This window comes from Microtus oregoni, unplaced genomic scaffold (genome assembly GCF_018167655.1).
Source record: "Microtus oregoni isolate MIOR12 unplaced genomic scaffold, Mior012 000011F_ref0000422, whole genome shotgun sequence".
Classification (NCBI taxonomy): domain Eukaryota; kingdom Metazoa; phylum Chordata; class Mammalia; order Rodentia; family Cricetidae; genus Microtus; species Microtus oregoni.
The window spans coordinates 38,899,251-38,917,574 of record NW_024543070.1 but is presented as its reverse complement, the minus strand read 5'-3'; the positions used below and the strand labels follow the sequence as shown (position 1 = coordinate 38,917,574).

Here is an 18,324-nt window from a genome sequence, read left to right as displayed (position 1 = left end):
TTAAAATGGACCTTCATATTAAAGATGAATTTTGAACAACTAGAAACTTCAATACTTTTTAACTTATTTTCACATTCTTAGATCACATCTAATTCTAAAGCATCAAAGCACATTTTGGGAAAACAATCAGTATATCTCCGAATTGAGCTATCCCACATCCGCTATACCCTCAAACAGGTCTTACCATTTTTGTTTCTTTGAAGTACTACATTCATTCGACTATGTTTCCCAAGCTCCTAGGAAGCCTTGCAAACTGGTGAGATGTGGGGATTTGTGGAGGAAGGGAGAAGCCACTGAAGAATGTTAATTGACACCATTTAATTTACATGTGTACACTTCCTACTGAGACCTGAAGAAGGCACTGGAAGGCAGACGAGGAAGCACACGAATTCGTGAGGAGGCAACGAAAGGAAGACAATGACTTTGGAGGTAGGAAGCATCAATTGACAGACATCTTGACAATTCTAGTTAGAGGTGGTATCCCTGGGGCTTCCTAATGGGCTAGGAGGGGCAGGGAGGAACTGGGAAGGATTGCCAATGTTTTTCTGAGTAACTAGGCACAGGGTGTTTCCCTTCACACACAGTCATGGATGTCTGAGAGAGGAATGGGTTTTAGGGGAGAGAATCAATACACATATTTGAAAGAGATACATAAGGGTAGATTCAACTTGGTGTAGACATAACTCAGAGAGAGGAGCTCTGGGCAGGTGGAGGAAATAGATCTAAGCATGACAGTCACTGCTATTTATAGCCATAACTGAAGACATCTTATTTTTGTTTGATCTCAAAAGCTAAGCATGGTAAGATCTGATTAGTATTTTATGGGAGACAGTTACTGCCCCTTGAGTAGGTCAGCTGCCTCAGCAGAGAGTAGATAGAAGTGGAACACAGGACCACAGGAAACCCCAGGCACCTCCTGGTCTACACCAGAGACAGAAAAAGACTCTCAAGGAAATAGAGGGGAAAAAGCCTGGATAGTGATGTTACAAACTCAGAGGAACATTTAGGATCAAGATACCTTTGTAGCTGATGCTACAGAAAAGAAGGCAGCCGAAAGCCCATCTCTCCATCATCAAGACCAAATATTGGTGGTTAGGTAGGAGTCTTGGCAGCTCAAATGGCAAGCAATGTGGGATGGGGGTGGAGTGGGGACTTGTGTTTTAGATCAGCTGTCCTCATAACCATGCAGAATGGATATGAGAATAGAATAATATCAGGGCAGGGGCAATTCCAGGGCTGCTTCAGTACTTCAGTAAAGGATAAATGAAACTAAAATCATGGCGAATGGGGTTAAGGAAGCACTGGCATAAGAAATAACCCGTAACTGAACTGGAGATGACCAAAATGGGGACAGCTTGATATGGAGATAAAGGAAGAAGATGTAGTCATGACAAGAATCTACAGGAAAACTAATGGGCTCAAATTTGGATCTGATGAGTTTGAAGTTCACAGGTACCCAGTAGGCAACTGAGACTAAGCCCAAGACCCAGTGGAAAGACTGAATCAGAGATACAATTGTTCTTGGAAGTTGGCTTCTTTAGAGAGCTTGGAAGAGGGTTCGGTAGATCAAATGCTTTCAATACAAGCATGAGGACCTACAGAACGCACATAAAAAGCTTGCACACAAATAACCCAGCCTGGGGATGGGTGGGGGTAGCTGGGTATCCAGAACTAGCTGGCTTGCGAGTCTAGCCAATGGTGAGCACCAGGCCCAGATAGAGGTACCATCTCAAAAGATAAAGAAGAGAATTCACCTGGTGTCTACCTCTGTTCTCCACATGTACACATATCTGTGTGCACACCTACATGCATATGTAGACACAAATATTTATAATACACACATACACAATAAACAGACAAACAAGCAAATTAATTAGCTAATGACTACACAAATACCATCTTCATTGAAATGTAAGTACATACAAAAGAATGCACTAATTTTGCATTCAGCAAGTATTGACAAAAATATGCAGACACATAATCAAAACTAAAATCAAACTGTAGCACATATCTGTCACTCCACAGGGATCCACCCTGCCCCCTGGAGGCAAAATTTGGAGTCATCAGTATCAGGTGGCAGTTGTAACAGGAGTGCCAGTGGCTGAGGCCATGGGACAGGAGCATGCGAGGCCAGAACAGCAATGCAAACAAGGACTCAAAGGAGTAAGCTATGGGGCACTCACAGAGGTGTGAGGCGAGCCAGGAAAGGAGACAGAAGCTTTGGAGAAATGCACCAGCCACCTGTGACAAGTACTTAGCAGCAACAAGGGCCAGAAAGAACACACAGAAGTCAGTTGCCCAGCAACAGATACTCAGGATCCTTAGCACTGTGGAGAAATGACTGAGGACAGCAGAGCTCAGAAATACTACAGCAGCCCGTGATAAATGCCTGGGCTTGCAAGGTACTTGCAATAAAGTACCTGGAACTGCAAAAAGGAGGATCTTAGCAGCTGTGATCACATGCCTGTAAATCCTGTGCTCAGAATGGAGAAAGGAGGCCGGGCAGCGCCTAGACAGTCTGCTACATAGTAAATGTGAGGCCAGTGTGAGATTCCATCTCAACAAGAGACAAACCACACCATCCTGAGTCTGAATGGAGTTAGAGCAGTCTTGCTGACCTTTCTTGTCTGCCAGTTACTAGTTATGTGACCTTAAATTATTTCAATTTATATGAGCCTGGTTTCTTGTCTCTAAAATACAGTGGCTAACTCAGATGACCTCCACTGTCCCTTCTGATGATAAAGATGACCCTTGTAAAAGTAATTTCAGTACACTGGTAGGAATGATGTGAACTGGAATGATCCACGGGAGAAACCTACAAACCATCCTGAAAAAAACAAACAAAAACAGAGACAGAAGAACATCACAGATACCATGTTCTCCCAACATCTATGGAAGAATTTTAAGCCGTGGGACAGTCTTCTAAGGTACTGATGGGGCTTCCAGGCCATCGTCAGTAAACCCAGAGGAGCTAACATTTATACACATTGCAAATGTTAGCAACTCGCCAGGCACCTCACGTGCAACTACAGGCAGATGGCCAGTGTGCTTCCTCTCTGACGGTCTCTCCAAGCCCTGGAAATGGTAGGCAACATGCAACTTTATATCACAGTCAAAGCTAAGGATAGCAAGGATGAGGAGCAGCAAGGACAGGCTTCTCTGAAATCTGTACTACAAAGTCTCACAGAAATTTTCAATTAAGAATCATGGGAGCAAACCACAAGAAAAAAATCTTTTCATAAAAGCATTAAGCAAGAGCAAATGGGTTCAAATTCACTTCCCGATCCCCCCACCACATGACAGTTGTCTACAGTTCGCCTTCTTTGAGCACCACACACTGTGTCTTGCATCCACTTGGGGACTGTATAGTACAGTATCTCTAGATTTATATATAAATCCAAATCTGCTCAATTCTATAATCTAGTATCAATCAAATGATATCAAATGATAACCCATATGTCTCTGACGTATGAACAAGCATGTGAGTGTGTGATAACAAGTCACAATTCAGACACATCCGAGCTCTGTTAAAGAATCTGTGTGCCTGGCTATCTCATCTCTGGCCATCCTCCTCTCTCATGAGGCCTTCTGAAAATACACAAGTTCTCTTTTTCCTTGTGTGCCCTCCCCCAAAAATCACTTATAGTGGGAAATCACAAATTTAATGTGATTAGCCAAGGATGTAAATGAATAAATACTTGCTATATAATATCATTTCTTTGCACTAACATGTATTGTATGTAATAAATTTGAAAGAGAATAATGAATTCAAAAATGGCAATAGTAATGATGATGAACATATTGAAAAAAACATTCATCTGGTTATGAAAAAAGGGAATATTTACAAACCAAATCTTAATATCTGGTCAATTATGGCCATCTCTGCAAGCTTTTTAGGAAAAAGTTTCAGAGGGAGACAACTTATTGCATAAACGTTGTTTTGACCATTCATATCTAAGGATGTAAGTATTTTAAAAATATTTTAATGATTTATAAAAGCATAGATTATAAATAACCTTTCTAGCTATCATTATTAGTTCAGTTTAATTATCATTACTTATTAAAATATAGGCCATGATTTAAGGATAAGTTTTCTGGTTGGGGATTTAGCTCAGGAATAGAGTGCTATCCTACAAAGAAGAAGGTACTGAAGGAAAAAAAAAATGAAGGCCAATAATGCTTTTCCAGACAAGCAATTCTAACTGAATTAGTATGTACATATTCTTCATAAGTCTGCTTTCATTTTTTTAAGCATTGCATTTCAAGTAGAATATAAATATCAGAAAGTATAAACCATGAGCGCATAAGAATAAGAAGGCACGGACATTTTCAGAAGCAATCTACTATGAAGCAAACTGTCCAATCTTGACTGTAAACACAGTAAATCACAGTTACATGCACGAACGCGATTATTCCAACATGTCTTTAATGCTGTGTAAGTTAGCAATGCACATTCAAAGCCCTACAAAAGGAGATGAGCAATTCTCTGCATCTGCAACTATAAAAAAATCTTAAGTTTGTGTGTGTGGTGTGTGTGCGCGCACACACACAAGTGCCTGTGCATGTCTGTATAGAGGTCAGAGGTTGACCACGATGTGCTCCTCCATCTTTTACCACCGTATACTTGAGGACAGGGATTCTGATTGGAGAATACCGTCCCAGCGAGGCTCTCTGGCTAGAAAGCCCAGGACCCTTACATTGCCATCTCCCCCAGCATGATTGCATCTGACTTTTATGGGGGTTCTGATGATCTCTATGCTGGGGCTCACGCTTGCACAGCAAGTTTGCACCCACATACTGCAGACTTTTATTCTGCAGCATTTCAAAACAAAACACTTTAGGGACAGTCTAGAAATTAGAATACAACCCTTCTTATAGTAGATATTTTAGATTTATCTAATTTCTCCTAATGTAGCTAATTCTATTGCCTTAGCCAATAATATAGCTCAGCACAGAATACCCCTGTCTAAGGAGATGTCAAAATATACCTGCAGTATACTTCCAGGTATCTCAGAATGATTTCTAAAATGGTTGAGGGAAAAAGGAAGAAACGGGGGGGGGGGGGGGGTAAGAGGGAAGAGGGAGGGAGGAAAAATGTTCTAATTTGGTAAACAGCATGAGTATACAAACATACACATTCATTATGCCATCTGCAAATGTATAGACATACTTAAACATTTTTTGAAATAAAGTTAAGGCTAAAACCCCCACAATTTCATATGACTAAGGACAACTTGTTTCAGGGACTGCTGGATTGGATGGGACACATAAGCCAGAGCCAGCAGCCACCCTTGGTTCTTCCAGCTCTGCATCAGTCTGAAGGGATGTCACTTATTTAAATGAGAGGAACATGCAGGTTTACTCGGGCAAGGGAGATGGGAGAAAAGCTTCAAAGTCTGGGCGTCTGCCTGTCACACAGATGCCACACTGGGTGAGGATGGGCTCTGTGTTGCCTGTTCCATTCTCTCCTACTGGCTGCCTGATGGCTATCTGTGGGGAGACGCCAGGAGCCCTCCGAGAGAGTTGGAGTGCAAAGACAAGATAAGAACCATACAGGAACCCCACATGGAAGGGACAAGGGTCTCCCTGGGGTCTTCATTTGGATGGATCTCCAGATAGGAGCAGGTAGGGAAGTGGAGTGATACCGCTGACAGCCACAGAGCCCTCTGCTCAGCTTCGAGGAACGATGGGTCATAAGACTACAACTGCATTGTTAATGAATGTGTTTCTCGCACTCACTGTGCCAAAGGAAACATGGAGCTGCAGCACTCTGAAACTGGCGGGGTCGGGGGCGGATAAACGTGGATTTTGGAGCCAGAGAGTGAAGGCTTAGGGAGGGTGTCTTTAAGCAGATAAATGTGGGCGCTTTGAAAACCTCCTGTTGTGGAAGAGTGTTTTCCCCACTACCCAGAAGACAAAGAAAACCGGTGAGTGTTGACAATACTGTATTAGAAAGACACCCTACCTAATTTGTTACCCGCCAATATATATATTCTTTGTAATTGACTGCCAGCCAGCACGTTGGCTCACTCATGTGTCGTTATCTCTCTGCCATACACACAAGGCATAGCTGGGGATTTCAGTGTGCGGGGAAGCTACGCTGAGATTCCAGATCTCAGTGGGGTTGGCATGAGAGGCAGTCTCTTCAGTCACTGAGAAGACAATGTCCTAGGGGGACTGGAATTAGTCCTATTTTGCACCATTCAAGCCAAAATGCTACTTATCAGGAACCAAGTAATTGCTAGCTAATGGCTATAGGGAGAAAAACATTGCATTTCAAACTACACATCTCTTGGCATACGTGACAATAGTAGGTAAAGCCATGGAAAGCTTGACTATAAAGTGGGGGTAGCTTTTGAAGGAGGGCAAATAGCAAATGTGAGAAAGGCGAGTTACCTCATCGGACTGGGAGGGGCTGATTCTGGGCATGGGCGACACTTGGGGCGTTTTCAACTGTGTGCTGTTGCTGTCTGGCACGAGTTCCCGGTGCACCGTCTGGATGTGGTTCTGGAGTTCGCTTTCAGACTCAAACTTGACATTGCAACTTGAACAGCGCGTCTTCAGTCCCCCCGCCTTGCCTTTGCCCTCCAGAGCACATAGATTCTCATTCTGGCCCAAGCCCGGTCTGCCGGTGCCAGAAGGGAGACTGAGGCCTGGGCTACTGCTCTTACTGAGATTCACACAGCCGGCACACAGACCATATGGCAAGCCATTGATATCAAGTTTCACCAAATCTTGCTTGGAACGGAACTCTTTGAGGCAAGATGCGCATTTGTACAGTTTCTGAACGTGCTGGCCACGCCCAGTGGTCTGCATGGTGGACCCATTCCCTGTCTTCTGCATGTGGAAGGTCCCATGGATTTTGAGTTCCAAAGTGGAGGTGACAGTCTGCATGCACACCACACAGCGAAACCCAGTCAGGGAATTCCTCAGGTCGGGGTGCATCTGGCAATGCTCTAAAAACTCCTCTTCGCTCTGTAGGGGCATCTTGCAAATGCGACAGTTTCCAGTATCCAGGCTCTTGCTGTGTGTGACTTTGTGTTCAGTGAGAGTCAAAAGGGAGGGGAAGCGCTCTCCACAGATAGGGCACATGTAGTGTTTGACAGGGCCTAGGTGGGTCTGCATATGTTCACGGAGCCCATTTTCGGAGAAGAAGGTTCGCGAGCAAACGTTGCACTTGTAATTCCCTTTAATGAGCTCTGCTTTCTTCTTCACGATGGCACTCTCTCCGGGTCTGATGTTGTGGTCCCGGAGCTGGTGGTTCTGCAGCAGAGTCTCCATGGTGTAGGCCGCCCCGCAGATGTCGCAGCCATACATGGGCTCAGAGCTGTCCACGTCCTCCTCGCTGCCATCGTGACTGTTATGGGACTCCTGACTGTTGGTGAGCAGGGTCTGCAGCTCCGCCTCCTCCTTCTGCACTTGCTCTGAGGCCCCATTCGTGCCACAGTTGGGGGTCTTGGTTTCAAACACACAGTGCTTCTCCCGCAGGTGCTTCTCCAGCAGGATGACGGCGTGGAAGGCCTTGCTGCAGAACCTGCAGTTGTACTTCTTGCTGTGCGTGGTGATGTGGCACTGGAGCTCCACCTCCGTGCCAAAGGACTCGCCACAGAAGATGCACTTGTGCACCTTGCCTTGGTTCTCCAAGTGGTTGTGCTTCACATGCAGCTGCAGGTCCGTCTCGTTGCGGAAGTCCCAGTTGCAGGATGTGCAGCGGTAGACCTTCTTCTCGTTGCTGTGTTTCACGGCCAAATGCAGCTGGATGGAGACCTTAGAGTCGAACACTTCTTGACAGAGAGTGCAGCGGAAGAAGACAAAAGTGTGCATGTCCAGCAGGTGCTTCTGCAGGTCATCCACCGAGGTGAACTGCTTGTCACAGCTCTCACAGATGTAGTAGGTTGAGGTGATCATGAAGTGGATGGTCACGTGCTTCAGCAAGGACTCTTGGTTGGGGAACTCTTTGTTACACTGAGGGCAGGTCAGTTTTGGCAGAACGGTGTCCAGATGGGTTTTGAGGTGAGTCTGAAAGCTGTCTAGGGATGTGTACTTAGCACCACACTGATTACAGATATATTCTCCAGCAGAACGGGCAGGGCCGCCTCCCACTGCCTGCATCATCTTAAGGGATGTCTGCTCTATGGCCACAGGAGACAAGGGGCTCAAGGCCCGGGATTTCTTCCCATTGTGAATATAATTCAGGGCCAAGGGAATGTTTTTATGATTCTCTTTAATATGCTTATTCAGTTTAAGAACACTGTTGAATATTGGCGAATTCGTACAATAGGAACAGGAATAGACTTCAACTACAGGTTCTTTTGGAGTCCCAAGCACAGGAGACCCAAACCGGGAGCCACTGAGGTCACAATGGACCTGTCTTATATGCTCTTCGAGGGAAGAGTCAGTGAGAAACCCCATGTAACAATGGGGACAGAAGAACGCATTGCTGTCCTTGGCTGCAGGGTTGGCAAACCCGTGAGAGCATCGTATGTGCTCCTGAAGGGTGTTGAGGTCATTGACAACTTCAGAGCAGAAGTTGCATTGGTAAACGATGGCAGGCATGGCCGAAACAATCAGGCCTGGGTCCTGAGCTTCATGCACTTGCTTAAGATGTTCATTTAGGTTATAGAGTGAGGGCAAGACCTCCAAGCAATACTGACAGATATGGGCCTGCTCTGGCTTATCTAAATGCATAGTTTTCAAGTGAATCTGCAGAACTGCAAGACTCGAAAATAACTGCTTGTTGCAGTAAATACAGCTGTAGGTGACTTTCGCTTGTTTGCTAGAGGGACCGGTCATGTCCGAGGTCTGCTGTGCAGCTCGCTTCCTCCCTCGGCTCTTTGGAATGGGTGGAGCGGCCTCCACCATGGTTGAGCTGTCCACTGAAAGGTTGGAATCCGGAGTCGTGCTAGACACAGAGGTATACCCCACAGTGACCAGAGATGGGCTGTTGCTGGGGTTGCAGGACTCTGGCTGCTGGTGACTGTCCACGTGGCTGTAGAGCTCCTCGACGGTGAGGAAGCTCTCTGAGCAGACGCTGCATGAGTTCTTCTTTTCGCCCGCATGCGCCTGCTCTACGTGGTTCATGAGGGAGGCCTCCTCCACAAACAGCTCGTGGCAGTACATGCACTGGAGGGCTGCTCGGTCCTCATTCGGGGAGCACTCGGGGTGGCACTCTGCAATGTGCTTCTGCAGGTCCTCTGGGAAGTCAAAGCCCTCCTCACACTGGCTGCACTTCTGAGTGTCCTTCATCTTCCAGTCCTCCATCCTGGAGCCAGACTGGGAGCCGTCCTTGTTCCGCTCATGAACCTGCATATGTCCGTGCAAGGAACTAGAGGACAGAAACCCGCGCCGACAAATAGCACATTTATATGGCTTGTTGGATGTGTGAGTCTTTAGATGAATCTTCAGATGATCACTGCGAGAAAAGGCCGCGTCGCATTCGCTGCAGTGGTACTTCTTGTCCCCCGTGTGGAGCTTTATGTGGCGGTCGCGGCTCCGCTTGTGTTTGAACAGCCGACTGCAGTAGGTGCATTTGAAGGGCAGCTTGTCACTGTGGCTCTGCTCATGGTGCTTTAGGTAGCTGAGGCGGCTGAACGACTTGTCACAGAACTGGCACGGGTACGGCAATCCAGGGCCACCTTCTTCCTCTCCAAAATCGCAGCCTTCTCCATGGCTGGGGGACGTCTGGTCCTTACTGGAAGGTGAGGAGGCTGGCCAAGAGCAGGTGGGGTCGTCCTCCACATCAGCTCCATCTGCAACGAGAGGCAACAGGACATCTTTACACAAGCTGAGAATCCAGGAGTGAGTCAAACAGACCGTTTCAGTGAACACACAGCTGGGGGCGAGAAAGAGTGAGCATTTCAGTGAGACAGTTCCAAATCTGAGCCCCAAGCTTTTATTCTTCATTTACTTTTCGCTGGTTTGCAAAATATAAAGAGATATTAAATAGTTCTATGTCTAAATTACCCCTTTATTACTTTTTTATCATTTTTCCTTAGAAGTGAGGCATATATTACACATTGACAATTTTATTAAAATGCAGATTTTAATATATTTAATGTTTCTTTTGTAGTCGTTCGAAAATGATTTGCATATTCTGTGAGCATGTGAAGCAGCAAATGAAAAAAGGAAATATTACAGGAGTGATTTAAAATTAATGCAGTCAACCCAGATGTCTAATATTTAATAAAAAATTCCCTCTCCATTTTGCTTGTTTTTCTATAAAAAGGCAATTCTGAAGACCAAAAGTCTTTTATGGGGTTCTTATTGATACAGACCTTATTGCTTTCAGCAAAAAAATATTAAAAAGTAAGCACATGAAAGGAGACAGAAAACACAATAATAATTATGTCTTGTGTAATGAAAGACAACCAGGTTTTCTTCAATAACTGAAAGATTCAGAAACCATAGTCCAAAAAATGGATTATTAAATGTTAGAAGGCTCTGCTAGATATTACATACAGCTAGGATCATCCAGGATCAAGGAAAAAAAAAGAGAGAGAGCTTCGGGAGGACCAGATTGCAATCGTCTGTTTTGTTGGAAAAGTTCAAGAGGTGGCCCACCATTTCTTCCTTCTGTAAAAGGCATCAGTGGCCTGGACTTCCTTAGCTAAACAGGACCTGCACTTTGAGGTGAGCAGGGACAAAGCAACTTGTGAAAAACTGGAAACAGGAAAAGTGATAAATGATTATGGTAAATGCTGAGAGATTTATGTGAAACAAAAATCAGACAAACAAGGCTGCCAGCCAGATCAAGCTTAACACGTTACATGGGAAGGAGTTCAACCTTAGATTTATATTAGCTGGTGTTTTGGGGTTACATGGTGTTCCCCTTTTTTTCTGCTGCTTCCCGAACATCCAAGTAAAAAAAAAATGCGCTCTTTTCTTAACAGGTTATAAAAACACTGTTTTACTTTTTATAATAACTTCTAACTCAAGGTCAGAAGAAGTTTTAAAAGTATCCAAAATTCAAAAAATATTTTCCAAAGCTCAGAAAATTAAAAGACTGGGAGAGAGGCATGACATCATTTCTGTTAGAAATATAGACAGGTTCTGAAAGTTGTCTTTGAGATTGAATCCAAAAGACTAAATGCCTCAGTTCTAAGGTTCACATATAGGTGACATGGTGAACACAAAAACAGAAACAGGCAGGCTTCATGAAATGAATTCCATGTCTGCTTTCTTTAAGGTAACAAGATTTTACTAGATTGTCAGCCTCTTCCTTATCCACAGGAAACAGATGAGGATCGTTCCTTTCCTGCATGGAGAAACTGATGACAAGACCATCTCACTATCGATGCCAGATGGCAGAGCTCTCACCCTGAGAAAACAACCAAACACCATTCCTGGATCCCTGCCCGCCACAACAAAGCAAGCTGCAAACCTCATGATTCTACCTCCCCATTTATATGAATCCACAGACTCTCATGCTTCCAGCTTAGGATAGGATGTGATAGTAGCAGGTAAGAGTTGTATGGACACATGAAAAACAAGCAGAGACACGCAACTCATGATGCAATACATGTGGAAGCAATTAACAAAAACTAAACCAAAAGCAAGCAAACAAACAAAAAAATCAAGATGACGATAGCAAAAACAATGGGACAATGACTCAGTTTTCTCTTTAAAAGACATGTACACTTGGTATTCTCCAAATAACCCAAACTTTGTGTAGATCCTTCCAATTGAAATATTAATAAATTTACTCTGCATTCTAGGTTCCAAATCCTGCCATGTTTCCCATTTATCTTTTATATTTAAATCCTGCTGCTTTATTTTAAAATATTTTCAAACACATCATCTCATTTTCACGTTTGCAGAAAACAGCGAGGAAGCATTTGCTGTATTTCCAGACTGCTATGAAGTGAACTAGCGAGCCTGACATTCCAGCAAACCAGCTTATCATTAAATCCTAGACTATGACTGGGTGTGATGGATCATTATTACAGACGTATGAAAGTCATGGGGCAATGGGCCACTATAAAAATAAAATGTACAATCCCTGACACAAGGTATGTATAAATAATTGTGAAGCAATGAGCCATTATTGCAAAGAAAAAAAAAAAGGTGTATAATTCTTGACACTGTGTTTAAATCAGTTTCTTGTCTGGGTCCATGCTAGACTCCAACTCTTATGTAAGTATTCTCCCAAGCTTGAAATATCATTAACATGTTTAGGGAGATGAAGTTAGGATCAAGTTTTTTACTGGAATTCAGAGTACTGGGAAGCTTTTCTTCCCTGCCTCTTGTCCCTGTAGTGAAAGGGAAGGATCATGCCCAAAATCCATACAACTCAGGGCAGAGGAGGGGACTGAGCAGCAGGGAAGCTTGGTGCCAAAAGTGCTATATTTTAGAGAGAGAAAAGAATGAAGGCTGCTTCTCCAAAAGGTTGGTTTCTGCTTTAATATCAAGATCGTAAAAAGAAGTTCATTGGTCAGTACTATAAGTGTGCAGGAGCAGAAAGCAACTAGAAATTAAACCCCCATAGGACTTGACCCATGTGCTAATGGTGTCCTCTCTTCTCAAGACGTGCACGATGGACTGTCTGCCATTCTAACTCTGATTTTTCATGAACGTGATTCTTCCAGAACTGTCTATCCTTGTTAACTTAAGCAAGACAAGGGAGTGCTTCAATTGCCAGAAAAAAGTATGCTTCCATTATCTGGTACATGGAAGAAACTATTGTAGATTCCTTCAACTTCGGATTTAGAATCAACTTGAACTTCCACCCCTTTGTCACATCCTGTCTTTCTGTATTCTGGCAACTCGCTCATGTTTCAATATAAGGTATTTCCAATGTCCTTGCTAAATGTTAGACTTTGGAATCAGTTAGACTCTCAGAGTGCTAAGGCAAAACCTTACAGTGGAGGAAGAAGTTCGCTGGGAGCCCACCCTGTGGCCTCAGAGGCTATTTAAAGATGCAAATGTGTGTGCACAGTGAGTGCAGATGTTTTCCTACAGAGGCTGCACTTGTTGAATTTCACCATTTCCATAAAGCACACTAAAACAAGTGTGTGAACACTCTGAGATGAAAGTCTCCAGCACTCCTGAGACTTTCCGTCGAAAGTAGAGCTGCCTGACTTTTCTCCAAGCAGACAGGAATGCCCATGATTCAGCAGCCTGAGTAAATAAAAGAGGTCCTTATTTCCTAATTTTGCTGGCTGGCCACACTGCAGTGGCCTCTGAGCAGCTGCCAAAGGGGATGTGGAGCTGGAGCTACACCCAGTCGCTGAAGGCCTGCCTTTGTTAGCCAGCCAGGCTTTCCCGACCATCTTCTGGCATCGAAACGTCCATATCCTGCAAGGAAGACCTCCACCTCAGGCTCAATGACTCTCCAGCCCGCCTGAGAAGACAGAATACAAGATTCTGCTTGGTCTGCGTCGGGGTGGACAGCTGGAAACTCAGTTAGCAGCAGAGCAACACCTGTTCCTTTATATTACCAGCAAAAGTGCTTACCAACAGAGCAGTGAAGTCAAGCTCCTACCTACACCAACGCCAAAAGTATCTACATCAGAGCACAAAGTATCTTTGTGATGTGGGCCTTCAACCCTCACAGGTCAGCCTGGAATCAGCAAGCTAAGATGGAGGTGATTTTATCCCAGCCATTGCAGACAGAGCCATGGGCATGCTTGGCATGGCCACCCTGTCATCCAAAGAAGCAAGATAGTCTAAGTTTATAGCCTGCCATTGTGGAAGAGAAGCAGTGAGGGTTCCAGATACTGTGAGCCTTCCAAGTCTAGTAAACACAGCCAGAAATAAATAATGGGCCAAAAGAAAGAGGATGAGGACCAGCTCAGGAGAGGCATGAGTGTGGCCCAATCTTGTTTCCTACCATTAAGCAGGTCTTGGTGTAAGACCCATGCTTCTGCAGTGAGGAGCCAAGCCTGTCAGAGTCAACTCCAGTGTTATAGGCAGTTCTTAATTATTTAGAAGAAATTAAAGTTGCAAAATGCATTGGATCCCTCTTAATGTTAAAGAAATTTGGGAGCTAGATAGATGTCTCAGTGAGTACAGCGTCTGCAGCTCAAGTCTGGGGATCTGAATTCACTCCCCAGCAACACAGTGCGAGGAAGGAAGGAAGGAAGGAAGGAGGGAGGGAGGGAGGGAGGAAGGAAGGAAGGAATTACAAAATGGCTATAGTTGTGTACACCGGCAATCCTGGTGATAGCCGGTGGAGGCAGGAGGATCCCGGAGCTTGGGTGCCAGCAGCTGAACCAAATCCATGCACTCTGGGTTCAGTGAAGGATTGTTTCAATTTCACACAATCAAGTGGATGGCAACTAAGGAACGGTCAAAGTCAAGCCCTGACCTCCACAAGTGGGCACACACACATTAAAGAAATTACAAACATCTAAGAAATCTTAGAAATTAGGTCTAGCAACTAACTTGTGTGGCAGCCAGCTCTTCCCAGGGCTGGGTTAGTGAGAAGTCAGTTTCCCAATCTCTCTAATGCCGAGTTTCTTCAGAATCAGCAGAGTTCCCTTGGAACATCTCATCATGGATTTGGTACCATGGGCATACAAGTGGCACACAGCCAAGTTTCTTCGGCACAGAGGAGCTTCCCAGGGGGTTACTTTCCAAGGGTAGGAAGTAAAGGAATACTGACACGCTTGGTCCTTCTATGTGCCAGGTGCCATGACTCAGAAGGACTGAGAGTCAAGAGTCTGGAGTTTTATTTTGAGCTCTATAACTGACTTGGAAGTGACCTGACCAAGTCATTTAATCTGCTCCTACCTAAGTATTTCACCTGCAATATGAAGATAATAATTCTCACTACTTACCCTCCAGGGTGTTACAAAGATTAGTGACTGTTTCTGGAGCACCTTATCACTGCTGGAAGAAAAGCTGCCCAGGTTGAGAGAGTCTGAGAAGGGCGGCGTGTGCTCCTCCTTTCCTCCAGATGTCTGCATAGTACAAACACATTTCCCTATTTCCTTTTCTTTAATGGAACCCCTGGAATACAAGTTCTAAAGAGTGGCCCGACGGAAATCTATAGTGCCTGAAGCACTCATAGTAGTGTATACAGCCAGCAAGACAACAAAACATGAATAGTTGGTAATATCTAAAAATTAATGGAACATAAATCCATGCTATATTTCAAGCATTAAATTATCATACACAGGATATAATCTTGGGTCTTTAAAGATAGGTAACCTTGGAACAAGTACGTTACCATGTAATTCTGAAGCCAAGGATATAATTTTGAAATTACTCCCTTCCCTTGAAAACATGAGCAATACAGCCATGGCATTATTTTACCTCATAATAAGCTAATTTAGCATATTATTTTTGCAAATGTTGAGCAATAGGTTAAAAGCTAAGACCAAAGCAGATTTCCAGATTTGTCCTCTTTTCTTCATCTGAGTCTTTATGTCTGCCAGTTGTCTACTTGAATGGGCTTGAACTTTCCCCATTCATTAGCTCCCAGCACCACCTAACACAAGCTGGGAATGGTGCGGGAAACATACAGGTGCACACGAGTGGCAATGCTGTAGGCACTACAGAAACAGAACGGTAATGTGAACTGTGTGTTTAACAGACAGGTGACAAGGGTGCTTGTGTTTCTTCCACTGCCATCAGGGGAACAATTTTTACATCATTTTTAAAGCCATCAAGGCAAATTATTCAATGCATTTTTACAGAAATGATTTAAATTCCTAAAGGATGAGGTCATTCTAAATAAATTATTTTGCATTCTCAAATAACTGCTTCCTTTCATTCTTGACTGGAATGTCTAAAGCTATGGGGAACTGCAGCTTTAATAATATTTAATTTGTGTGCGTGTGCTCGTGTGTTTATGTTTGCTTTCTTTCTTTTTTAAATCAACAGCTCCACATTAAAAATAACTCCTATATGTATTATGTATTTAACTGACTGAAAATGAATACTCTTTATAAGGTGTTCAAAAGAGAAATGTGAGCTTTAAAATTATTTATTATTCACTGGTGCTTTAAAAGTCTGTTATATTCCAAATGGTTCTGGAAGGACCACTTAAACGCATTAACAGTCAGGTTGTAGGGAAAGGGTGGTCACCCACTAACGACAGGAGTGGCGAGGAGCAGGGCCTACTGCTGCATGCTTTAATAGAGTCTTAGGATGGATTCCAGATATGAGAACTTGGGGCTTATGTTTTTTCTTTTTAGTTTTATTACGCCATAATAATAATAATAATAATAAAGTGACTCATTTTCCCCCTCCCAAGCTTTAGCACTCCGGACGACCAGAGCAGGAGATAAGAAGACAAGTGTTCCTTGCTCTTCTTGGGTGATCCAGGACTTTCGCAGCCTTGGTGTTTGGAAGGCAATTTGCATAGAGTGTGCGGCAAGGACCACAAATGCTTTGCTTTTGCCGTTACTTAAAGTTCATCTGAACAGACGGCACTTGATGAATTCCATCTTCCCAGCCAAATGAAACAGCCAACAGTGCATTCTTAAGTAGTTCACACTCAGACTCCACCCCTCAAACGAGGAAATAGCTGACACGAAACCAGAAAAGTCCTGGTCTCACGGAAACCGAGGCGGGTGTTGCTGAAGCCAGACAGAAGGAAAAGTAGTTTCCAGTTATGCTGGCTTAGGGAGGAGGGGCTGAGAACTATTTTGCTTTTCCTATCTCTTGGCTCCCTTAGAACGATGTGTCACTAATGATAAGCACCAACTTCTTGGCGTTCAGTAATAGGCAGCCGTGTGTAGCACATCTGCACAGCGCTGGGAGTGAGCACATTCCTTAAGCTGTTTAACATGTTTATCTTTGCTTTCATAGTGACAGGCACTACAGAGTGTTTTCCCTAGTCTCCATTCCTTTCCCTTTACTGTTTATGGTGTGTGTGTGGTGTGTGTGTGTGTGTGTGTGTGTGTGTGTGTGTGTGTGTGTGTGTAAAATCATATGTGCAGGTGTATACGTGTATTTGTGCATGTGGAAGCCAGAGGTCAAACTTGGGTGGTCTTCCCTGAGAATCATCCACTTTGTACCCTGTTTGAAAACTTTGAGACAGTCTCCCACTGGCCCGGAACTGGTAGATTTGACGTGGCTGCCAGAACAGTCAGCCCCAGGGACCCACCCACCTCTGACACCCTAGTTTGGGGATTATAAGTACACAGCACCAGGCCTGGATTCTGAGAGCCAGACTCAGGCCTCATTCCTGCTTGCTAAGCAAGTGTTCTACGGACTGAGCTGCAGGCCTCTCCTCTTCCACGTGAACTACAAGACATGGATTAGCCACTACAGAGTCTTCTGTTTGCCTGTGACACTTGAGCACAAACGACTCATCAGAACAGCTACTCATTGCTCTTCGTTTATTCATTGAACTAAAATGTATTAAATCATGTCGGGTGTGTTTGGGTTTGATCCCGAACCCGGAACTCCCTAGTTTCTCCTTTTAAAAGATTTCCTTGTGTATAATACCAGAAAAACTTGAGACTACCTCACTGGTAGTCTTCTAAGAACCGAGCACGACATCCGAGCTAAGATATAAAATTGAACAGAACTAATACTACCAGGAAAGCCAGTGTTGCCTCTAAGTTACAAGCGACACTATGACAAGAGGAGGAAGGAATCAGAAATCAGAGCTGGCTCTTTGGTTTTCTTCTGTTGAGGGTGCAATCATATTAAGTGACTTAAATGTCTAAATGACACAATTTTTTTTAAAAAAAGAATAAAAGTTCTCAACAAAACCTCTGAATGTGACTTACAGAGTCCTTGAAAACCTAAATGCACTAGCTCAGCACTTCACAACTGTGCACACTGGCAGGTTGTACTTAATTCAGCACTGTAACAACAGCCCCACAAAAGAACAGTGTGCAGCAGAGTCAGGGTGCCAAGTGCCAGAACTTCTCAGATCCTTGAGGCAAATACCGTTTTCTTCAAAATCCCTTGCACTAGTATGAATTACGGAGCTAGCAAGCTTGAAAGCAGCAGCTATAACCTTTAAGGAATATTCAGTAAGATTCGCAGGGCCCCAATGTATATTATTAGTGACTCTGTCTGTGCTGGGAGGCAGGGTGTGCACATGAACACACGTGACCACACATGACCACACATGGAAACCAGAGGCCAACCTTGGGTGTTATTCTCCAGGAGCCATCCATCCTGTTTAGTAGTTGCTGTTTATTTATTTATTTTTGAGACAAGGCCTCTGACTGGGACGTGAGGTTTGTTAGGCCAGTAAGTCCCAGGGCTCCAAGGGTCTCAGTCTCCCCAGAGTGGGATTTCAAGCCTGTGCTGTTGTGCCCAGCTATGGGTGTGAATGCTTTGGAGGGGGCTCAGGTCCTGATGTTTGCAGTCAGAACCTCCCACTTGGGCTACCTCCCCACCCAATCTGGTGATTTTTAA

The 18,324-nt window shown here is 44.2% G+C and overlaps 1 protein-coding gene across 3 annotated transcripts in view; it reads right to left on the bottom strand.

The window, feature by feature from the left end:
- The window catches only part of Znf521 (zinc finger protein 521), a 288,299-nt gene that overhangs the window by 153,036 nt on the left and 116,939 nt on the right, over positions 1–18,324 (bottom strand). For all 3 annotated transcript variants that reach the window (XM_041660647.1, XM_041660649.1, XM_041660648.1), the window contains one exon: positions 6,397–9,749. In XM_041660647.1, the coding sequence (XP_041516581.1) occupies positions 6,397–9,749 (3,353 nt within the window). The remainder of the gene's footprint in view (positions 1–6,396; positions 9,750–18,324) is intronic.